We start from the raw sequence: 11,204 nt of genomic DNA on the forward strand, positions 1-11,204 counted from the left end.
CTTTGATATTACTATTTATTTGGTTTGTAATGTGATTCATCTTTTGCTTCCGATGTGCATTGAATTGTGTTGTTTGACTATGATGATATCAACTACGTCACGATACTCCCCACCGGGCCCACCGGTAACACGTGGAAATATCGGGGTGTGACAGGTTGGTATCAGAGCCAACACTGAGTGAATTAAACACTAGCCTTTTGTGTTTAATCTCAGTTACGCAATTGTACATTCCTCGACTTTCGAGTCTAGACAAAGAACTTAGGACCAATCCTAATTCGTTTTATTTTGTCCTTTATATATTTCCTTTGTTGTTATCTTTGTTTATGTTGACATGATCAACCATGCCACCAAGATTCAGGAGGGGAAGAGGAAAGGCACCAATCACAGGCCACGACCATGATTCCAGGCCATCACACAGACGAACCCCATCTATCACTATGAGTACAAGTCCACAGGAAGCTTGGAGGACTTATATAGAGCCAGCGAGGCGAACTGTCTCGCTAAGTTCGTCGCCATCTTATCACCATTCTTTCGGGCCCCAATCTGAAAATGAGCCCCACAACTCACACCATTCTTTCATCCATCTCCAAAGATCCAACTCTCACCATTCCTTCAATAACCCAACACCTTACTTTCAGAGCCGGTTCAACCCTGCAAACCTCATTGAAGAACCAGTGGGTTTTATCCCGTTGGGACCCGAAGACCACTTCTCTGGCGACCATGCGATGGACATGGATGAAGACACCGATCCCGTCGAACCTCCAACCGGGATGCCTACTCACCCCATCGAGATCTTAGATGGGTCATCCTTCCATGGATCACCTTACCATGGTCCAGACAGCTACCAGGCGAGATTTGCCCAATATGATTGGGTATTTACTCCTTCTTACCACTCCTCGCCTCATCAGCAGCAGGATCCCTCCGAGGATTCTCGTTTTGTGGCGGTCACTCCACCGCCACCACCACAGTTCAGTAGCCGCCTCCGGAGCCACCGAGGCGAAGAAGATCAAACGCACGGATGTCCGTGCAAGGAGGAGTGCATATCAGCACCCCTCAACCTTCGAGTGGCAGCCACTACCCGCCACCTCATGAAGATCCGCAGATGAGTGGGCCTTCAAACCCCGTCTCGGAGGTAGACTCCGAGCCTGTCGCACCACCACCGTTGGGTTTTGATAACCCAATTCCTGCATACGCCGGTTCAGCGGCGTACAATCCTTTTAAGCAGCCGGCCCATACCAACTACAACTATGCGGAGGTTGACCCATACCAGGTAGCATGGGACTACAATGCTCTCCACCCTGAGGGGCCCTATGGAGCTCCCTGGGGAGTTGGATACCCAGCTTATGGGTACCAACAACCGCCACCTCCTCAACCTCCACATCAGCAGCCGCCGCAGCCGCAATTGATACCACCAGAGCGACAATAGGAGGTTCTAGAAAGGTTGAGCGAGGTTGAGCGGGAGGTCTAAGAAGAACGTAGGAACAACCGCGGATTCTTCAAAGGTTTGGCAAACCTAATCAAGGGGAAGACCAAGAGAAGGGATTTTTGAAGATCCTTGTTTATTTATTTATGTTGTAATTTACTTGCTTTAATCAAGTCCCTGCGTGGATATCTGTTTCTGTATTCAGTCCCTGCGAGGACTTGTCTTTTTAGTTTAGCCCCTGCGTTGGTATGTTATTTCTGTTTAGCCCCTGCGTGGGTGAGTTATTTCCCTTCAAGTCCCGTTTAGGGCAAGCATGTACTTCTTGATTTTTGTAGTGGAATGGTTAAATTTAAATTTTCATTTTTGTTAATGATGTGCATAAACATAAAATATGAAATAAATAAAAATTGTCATTCCTTTTATAAGATCTGTCACTAATAAATATCAAAATTTAAAAAGGACAAGACCTAGCCCATGTGTCATTTTAAGATAGGGCCAAGATGGTAGTTCCTCAATTAGATTCAGATCCTTGTTAACATCTCAATTTAAAATTACTCTGCGTTAAATATTGAAAAGAATCTTAAAGGTAAAACCTAGCCTATATGTCATTTCAGACATGGCCAAGATGGTAAAACCTATTCAAAAAATTCAAATCCTTGTTAACGTCTGAAAACATGTTAACACTCTTGGCAAAATGTGATTCGATAAAATCGCATAAGTCATCCTTAAATTGGGTTTATTCTAATTTCTCTTATTTATATAATCATCCATTAGTGATGAGGTGCCTACAGGCCATAATTAATGTCCTTTGAGACTAAGGACAGTGGTGGTCTACGACTCCCTGTCAAGAAAAGGTAATGAATTTTGATTCAAGCTTTAATGCCTCGATTCTATAAAATCCTGGCTTATAAATTAAATTTGTCCCTGTGACTTGGCCTTTTGTGCTATTATTTAATTATAATTAAGGATTATTATGATAAAGATCCGGAATAAATATATTTAACAAATTAACCAATATGGTTATTAATACCATGGTTAATAAATCATCAAGAATGATAGTACTGTTATAAACTTCTAAATAAACCTTGTCATTATTTTTATGTAGCAATTAAGCTACATGGCTGGGTCGGAGGATGTTAACAGTCATCCCCTGGAAAACCATGAGAATACCAGGATCAATATAACCAAAAAAGAGCTCCGAACACTGATTGATACAGCTGTATCAAAATCCGTGGATAGGCAATTCAAGGAATCTAGTGGGACGCACAGTAAGACCTCATTAGTACCCTACTCTAGATCTCACCCTAAGACACAATCTGAGGCTCATAGCAAGCCACCCTCTACACATCATGAGCCCAAGAAAGAGGATGTTCAGCATTCCTTGAATCAACACAGTGTTCCATCCAAAAAGATAGTATTTGATCGTGAACAACGTACAAAGTCCTATACTTATAAATATTTTGTCTCCTGCAAACCCAGGGATTTCACCGGGGAGAAAGGAGCTATTGACTGTATGACATGGTTGGATGAGATGGATAATGTGGTTGATATCAGCGGTTGTGCTGATAGGGATGTTGTGAAGCTTACCTCACCAGTTTCAATACCCTGTCCCAATTGGTTCCGTATCTGGGAATAACGGAACCCAAGCGAATAGCTCGATTCATTGGGGGTTTAGCCCAAGAGATCAAGGCCAGTGTCAAGGCATCTAGACCTACTACTTTTAGGTCAGCAGCTGACCTATCTTTATCCCTTACCTTTGATGCGGTCAGGCTAAGATCGCTTAAGAATTCGGAAGAAGGTAAGAGAAAACGTGAGGACGATAACTCACGACGATCTGAGAAGAAGCATAAGGGTAACACTGAATACAAGAAGTAGTCTGGGTCCAACATAGGTAGTCGGCAAACAGATGAGAAGCCAAAGTGTCACACCCCCAAAATCCACCATGCGGAGTATCACCGCTTGGAGGCGTGATGTAACACCTCGAAATTTTGTGTCCAATAATGTGTTGACACGTGTCATGAGTTTACACGTGGTATTAAATACTAAATAAAGGACTAAAGTTGACAAACCTTGAAAGTATGTAAATTCGAGGGTTATAAATGTCAACGAAGGGTAAATATACTGTATAGTAACCCTAAATGATGCTCGTACCTTCATACGAATAAATCATGGATCGTACGGAGCGAAACGCGGGAGAAAGTGAGAGATTACAAGCTACGGGGGTTAATTGTGTCAACATGTTTAATTTATACCTCTGAGTGACCCTTTGATGAACCCGAGGCTTTGTAACAGTAAAATACGCTCACTAGAATATACTATATAAATTTCGTGAAGTTCCATTTTAAAACGAGAAAGTTATGATCAAATTCGTATGCGAGGGGTTAAAAGCGTCAACAATAAAAGTTAAGGCTTTTCGGATAGTAATTAAACTAACCGGGGACTTAACAATGCGGGTAAAAGGCACGAGGCCCTTAGTGGTAAATAATCGAGGGCCAAATCGCAAAGTTACCCCTTCGAAACCGAAAGGTCAGGTTAATGATTACAAAAGATTTGAAAATCTTGATTAACAGGCCTCAGGCGGGCCGCGTTAAAGATTCGAGTAACTTTACGCGGGCCGCGAGCCACCTATAGATTCGTTTACTGACTTAAGGATTCAGGCGGCCCGCATGAGCCCAGCCTGATCCTTTACGCGGGCCGCGTGAAGGTCCCAGATGCAGAATTCTTGGACAGATTCATTGTTTGAGCTTGTAAACGATCATTGAGGCATTAATTGAAGCATGGGCGCCCTCTACATGCCCCCAAGCACTTTAGGACACCTGCTGATCATCCATGAACCCTTGTAGGTTGAGTTGTAATGATCTTGAGCTAAGTTTTTCACTATAAAAGGCATGGTAGTGTTCCATTGTGAAACACACCTCAAACCTGCCTTCTGATCATTTCTGGAGCTCTCAAGCATTCTCCTAACATTCTTAATCGTGCACCAAGCTTCTGTAAGTATGCCCAACCCTTTGTGGCTTAGTATTACTTAGTTTAGCTTAAAAGTCAATCCGTCGTAACTAACGATCGACTTTACGATAAATCACAAATGGTCCAGTGGTTTGTCGAATCAAAGGTAGTTATATGTTGGTAATCATGTGGGCTTTAAACCCCTAAAAGGGCACCCTCTGATTCCCACTCTAACTAGTCCGAATGTTGAGTCAAACGTGCTTAGAAAAAGTCAACAGAAATGCCATTTTTCGATTTAATGCATAATCAGTAATGTAGATGATATGTAACCTGTTTAAACACTCATAAAACATGATAATAAGTATATTAACTAGTCTAAGCTTGTTTGATCCGACCATTTACTGTTTTGACCCGGTTCGGAGCCGAAAGTCACAAAGCTTTGACTTTTGCATTGACTTCAGTTCAGACCCGTTAAAGTATGATTTAGATATGCCTTAGGACTCTCTTAGGACCAGGTTACATGATGGTATAACCCTCTGTAACCGGTTCGTTGGTTGTCCGAGTCTTTTACACCTTTCCGTTAAACGCTTAAAAGTTGACCGTAACGCCCTTTTTAATTTAAAACGAGAATTTCGGGCATGTGAACGAACCGTAACCTTAGTTACTGATTTCTAAGCATGTCCCTAAAATTTCACGTCAATCCGAGGTCCAGAATAGGAGTTATGCTAAATAGCGCAAATTACGGAAACCTTGTAATTAAAAAGCGCAATTAGCATAACGCCTATCTAAACCCAGATTTCAACACCAAACCTTTTACACACTGATGTAAAATAATATTTTGGGATTTTTAAAGATTCTTAATTATTTTAACCTGCTCATAACCTGCGGTTATGGCATGGGTTCGGTAAATACCGAATATACCATTTTCGGCCATAACTTGAGTTCTACAAGGTCTTTTGACCCGATTCTAGTTGCTACTGATTTTAAATAATAACTAAAGTATTTTAGACTTTATAAACTGTTCGGGAAACTCAGATTTCCTGTAGAACTCAGAAACCTCTTTTATAATCTTTAAAAAGACCAAAATACCCCTACGGGGCATAAAATGGGTTTAAACTCGTTACGGGCGTTATGGAAGGTATCCTACTGATACCACAACCTCTTTAAAGTATATTGACTTAGGAAACCAGTGTAGGACTCTTACGGTTACCCGTTACGCCTTTTGCGCGCACGGTTCGGTTTATGTAACTAGTTTACATAAACTAGCCGAAACGGGTCAAACCATATTGTTTTGACCCCAAAATACAGAGTGTGGTTATTATACCCATATAAAACAAGTCTTCAAACTTGTTGGGTCCAAATCACATTCCATTCCCGGTTTTCGCCTTTCACGCGATCAAACCGTAGCTATCCTTTGAAACTGACCGGTCTAAGCTACGGCTAAATTAAAGACCCGTTAGGATTCTAATAGGTTATTTTAAAACCTTCGTTCCAGAATAGGAGACCAGTAAAAGCTATCTGCAATTTATTTCGATTAAGGATTTATACTTGCAAAGGTAAATACTTTTAACTTATTTTCCTTTATACGGGCTTGGGTTACGGTATATAGCATACCGCTTGATCGGGCATCAAATTCTCCACCGATTGAGTGGGTAATTGAATAAATTTGATCGGCTCGTTTAAACAGTCTTGTTACTTAAAAGCCTTTGGGGGGTTAATGACCATGTCCCGGATATCCCTGACATCATTTTACGAAATGGCCACGACCTAAGCGCGGAGTGTAGGCGTACACTCGTCAGTGCATAAATAGTCGCTGTGGTGTGTCTATTGATCTTTAACCCGGACTTGATCCGGGCTGCTAAACGCATAAGGAACATGTAATTCGTTCACAAGATTATATATTTAAATAATTCTCCCAAGTTATAAAATAGTTTGTGCCTTGCGCATTCAAATCAATTTTAATAAACATTTTCAAAAGTGTCAGTTGAATGTATTTACCAGTGTAAACTGACGTATTTTCCCAAAAAGACTAAATGCAGGTACTATGCGTAATTGGCTGGATATTCTCCTTAGCATCATAAAGAGTCTCGCAAGCCTAAGATGCCTTCGTCTGTTGAACAAAACTTATATTTTTATTTGATCCCCTGTGGATACCTTTCGACTATTCGTAATACATTTGATATTACAAACAATGGTTGAAATATAATTATCTTTATGCTTCCGCTGTGCATTCATATATTGTGTGGTTTGATTATATTGTTGCCAACTACGTCACGGTAATCCCCCACCGGGCCCACCGGTGAGACACGTGGAAATCGGGGTGTGACAGGTTGGTATCAGAGCCAACGTTGAGTGAATTAAACACTATCCTTATGTGTTTAATCTCAATAACACAATTGCACATACTTGAGTCTAGACAAGAACATAGGACAAATTCGAAATTGTTATTCCAGTTTGTCTTTTATTGTTTATTGTTATTTAAAAATTTGTTAAGCAGGAATATGCCACCAGTAATTAGAAGAGGAGGAAGAGGCAAAGGGCCGATCACTCACAATGATCACGAGGCTGGTCCTTCGAACATGCGAGCTCCTTCCAGTACAAGAAGTGAGGAACCACAGAGACGAAGAAGAAACCTCTTTGAACCTGCGAGACATTCTACCTCGCATAGTTCAACACCTTCATACCGTCATTCTTATGGACCAAATTCTGAGAATGATCCCAGTAACCCTCAACCTTCCTATATACCTCTCCAGCGTTCGGTATCGCACCGTGCCTTTGGCGATCCTACTCCTTACTTCCAAGGTCAGTTCAACCCGGCTGACTATATCCAGGAACCGACGGGCTTTACCCCTTTAGGACCCGAAGACCATTTCTCCGAAGATAACCCGGTAGATATGGACGAGGATACGGATCCCATAGAGCCTGCGCGCGGTACTCCCACGCACCCTATCGAGATCTCTGACGGATCTTCTTTTCATGGTTCCCCTTACCAGGGTCCAGATAGCTTCCAGGCGTTATTCAACCAGCATGAGTGGTATTTTACGCCCTCCCATCAGACATCACAACACCAGCAGCAGCAGGAGCAAGATCCCTCCGAGGATCCGCGTTTCGTGGCAGTTACGCCACCGCCTCCGCCACCGGTTCAACTAGTAATTCCTGATCCGCCAAGGCGTAGGAGATCGGGTGCACGTATGTCCACCCGAAGAGGGGAATTCCATTTCAGCACCCCTCGACACTCTAGTGGCTGTCACTATCCGCCACTACAAGAAGAAGGACCTTCAAGTCCAGTACAAGAGGCGAACTCTGCACCAGTTGCACCATCTTCGCCACCCTTTGGGTATGATAACCCAATACCGGCATACACGGGTCCCTCAGCGTACAACCCGTTTGATAAGCCGTCTCACACGCACTACAATTACAATTATGAACGCGACCCATACGTGGTAGCGGCTAGGTACAATGCCCTCTATCCCGACGGAGCTTATGGAAACCTTGGGAGACCAGATTACTCAGCTCATGGGTATCCAGCATCTCCCAGACCTCCGGTTCAGCAACCGTCGCAGCAGCCACGTTTTTCTCCACCGGAGCAGGAAGAAATCTTCCACCGTTTAAATCATGTGGAACGAGATTTCGAAGAGGAACGTAAGAACAACCGAGGATTCCTCAAAGGTCTGGCGAACCTATTGAAGGGCAAGAAGAAGAAACGAGACCATTAGTCTTTATATGTTCTAATGTAATGTCTATTTTAAATCAAGTCCCTGCGTGGACATTTATTATGTTTAGTCCCTGCATGGACAATTAACTTTTTAGCCCCTACGCGGACATCTATCTTGTATTGGTCCCTGTGTGGACTTGTTTTTTTCTAGAAATCTCTGCGTAGGTATTTACATATTTAAAAAGTTCCGTTTAGGGCAGCGTGTAATCATATTTGAAATTTATGGAATGTTATGTTATAAATTTCGTATCTTGTTATTATTATATATGAAATGAATCAAAATCATTCCTTTTAAATTAAAATCTGCCTAAGTAAAGAATCTTAAGAGTGAAACCTAGCCAGGTGTCATTATAAGACCCGGCCAAGATGGTAAGACCTGATTAAAAGATTCAGATTTCCTGTTAACCTCTGTAATCATGTTAACGTTCATGGCAGATGTGATTCGTTAAAATCGCTCGCGTCATTCTTATATAAGAATCCTTTTAAGGGTTCCAAGGCCCAAATTAATGATTTATGGATCGTGGGTTAAATCGTCAATAAAGATGATCATTTATTAAAACATCCATTAGCGATGTAGTGCCTACAGGCCAGATTTATTAAACATCCATTAGCGATGTAGTGCCTACGGGCCAAATTTTAAACATCCATTAGTGGTGTAGTGCCTACGGGCCATAATTATTGTCATATGAGACAAAAGGCAGTGGTAGTCTATGACTCCCTGTCAGAAAAGGAAAAAGGACTACGGTTCAAACCTTCATGCCTTGATTCTCTGTAATCTCGGCTAATATTATAAAAACGTCCTCGTGACTAGGCTTTTATGCCACTAACATTATTGTTTGTAATTAGGATAAGTTATATTCAAATCCTAAATTAAAGTGAGTAACAAATTAACCGGATATGGTCTCTGTTTACCATGGTTGATGAATTGCCATAAAAGACAATTCCCTAATAAACTCCTCAATAAAACTCTTCCGTTATCTTCTGTAGCAGATTCATGTTACAATGGCTAATCCAAATGAGGAGAATAGCCACTCGAAAGAAGATGAAAATGATAATGCCCAGATTCATTTGACGGGCGCAGAATTGAAAGCTCTTGTCGACGGTGCTGTCAAGGCAGCCCTGGATCGACAGTATGAAGAGTATACTGAGTCCCAGAGCAGAACCATATCTAAACCACACTCAAAGCCGAAAACCCACTCAAAATCTCACAGCAAACAACTGTCTAAGCCTAAAAAGGACGATGATAACCACTCATCCAATGAAAACAGTGTCCGTCCAGAAAAAGTGTATACTAATGCATCGCGCGCCAGGGGCTGCACCTACAAATATTTCGTATCATGCAAACCCCGAGACTTCACTGGGGAGAAAGGCGTGGTAGATTGCATGACGTGGCTAGACGAGATGGACACCGTGGTGGACATCAGTGGTTGCGCAGAGAAAGATGTGGTAAAGTTTGTTTCACAATCATTCAAGGGCGAGGCACTGGCTTGGTGGAGGTCTCTGGTTCAGGCCTCGGGGAAGGCTGTTTTATACAGCATGACATGGGAGGAATTCACTTCTCTCATCAAGGAGAATTACTGCCCTCAACATGAGGTTGAAAAGATAGAGACTGACTGTAACGCCCGGCTCTTTTGTACTTTCCACTTATGGAAAGCTTGGTTCGTATTTCTATTTTTGGAAACCTTGTATTCTTGTATTTGTTCCTTTCTTTGTAATCATTGTCAAACTGAGACTTGGATCATTAATGAAACTCGTATTATGTTACGAACATGTTATACACACTATATATATGCTCATACATTCAACTTTGTGGAACGATTGATACTTATTCGTGATTCTTGGTAACTATGTGCTAAACTTGTAAATACCTGAAACTGGTGCATTAAACGTATTCTGAACGTAAACGATACTTGATTGTGATACTTCTACGCTTAATTATACTTCGGTTATGATCATCATGCTTAACTACACCTTATACTATGCTTTTATATCAAAACAAGTCCCTAAACTCTCAAGTTTGCACCAAAAGGGATTAAAAACAAACTTCAGGGACTAAAGTGTCACAAAACGAAAGATGGGAGACCATACCCGCCGCGTGACGCCTAGGTCCCTCGCGTCACGCGAGGCCCTTGTTTCGGCAGATTGTGTTTTCTTCCAGCTTTGTGCACGAAATCCCAAGTTCTAATCTCACCCAATCACCTTTAATCCACCTCTAATCACCTCCAATCACCTTCTAACTCCCTAATTATAAATACCCACCTTCTCCAACCCATTTGAAACTTTCACAACTCTCCAATCTTCACAAAATCACTCTCAATCTGCAGTAAATCTGAGTTTTTGGACAGATTCTTGTACCTTCACTAAAGTGAGTGTAACTTGCTTATTTCTTAGCTAAATCACTTGATTCTTCTTCCTATTGCTTTGTTATGTCCTTGGGTTTGAATCCTTGGTTTTTCCTTGGAAGAATCATGCTTGGATTTGCCCTAAAATGGACTAAAACTTTCTGGTTTGATATTTATTTATCAACAACTTGTTACTTCTTATCCAACTTGTGTCTAACACATCTCACACCAATGTCCTAATGCTTACAACCTCTCCTATGGTTGGGTAAGCTTAAAAACATGGTTGAGACATTCAAATATCAGAGGATTAAACCTCATAAACATTGTGTTTTGTCTAGGGTTTCAACCCACAAATCGTGTCAAACATAGTTTTGATATATGAGTGATTATGGAACAACTTGGGTTGTTCCAAACATAAAATCCTCACATGGTTTGATGATTTCTAATAGATAGTTTACTTTACTTACTTGTAATGACCTTAGTTCATGACCCTCCTTGGTTGTTTTTACATCAAGCGTAGTGGTGAACATCTAAGGGGTCCCTAAACGGAAGCATGTTCTTCCTACCCCGTACATGACATTCATGAATGACTCGAGGTGCCTAAACGAAGATCTTAATCTTCTACCTCCTACTTGAATTATTAGACTTAATAATATGTAATACTTAAATATATATACACACCCATTCGAACCTTTAATATTAAACTTGTGTTTATATGTTAAAGTAGTAGAATGACATCTAAGACTTAACACTCCAAGTATGATTCTAATGGGCTTAC

The 11,204-nt window shown here is 41.4% G+C and overlaps 1 protein-coding gene across 1 annotated transcript; it reads left to right on the forward strand.

Moving 5' to 3' along the window:
* Window positions 1–725: 725 nt before the first annotated feature.
* LOC110926691 (leucine-rich repeat extensin-like protein 5) lies at window positions 726–1,426 on the forward strand. Its single transcript, XM_022170410.1, has 2 exons — window positions 726–972; window positions 1,203–1,426. Exons 1-2 carry the CDS (start codon window positions 726–728, stop codon window positions 1,424–1,426), a joined length of 471 nt encoding a protein of 156 aa, XP_022026102.1.
* Window positions 1,427–11,204: the final 9,778 nt, after the last annotated feature.

The sequence above is a fragment of the Helianthus annuus genome, chromosome 14 (genome assembly GCF_002127325.2).
Source record: "Helianthus annuus cultivar XRQ/B chromosome 14, HanXRQr2.0-SUNRISE, whole genome shotgun sequence".
In the NCBI taxonomy this organism is placed as follows: domain Eukaryota; kingdom Viridiplantae; phylum Streptophyta; class Magnoliopsida; order Asterales; family Asteraceae; genus Helianthus; species Helianthus annuus.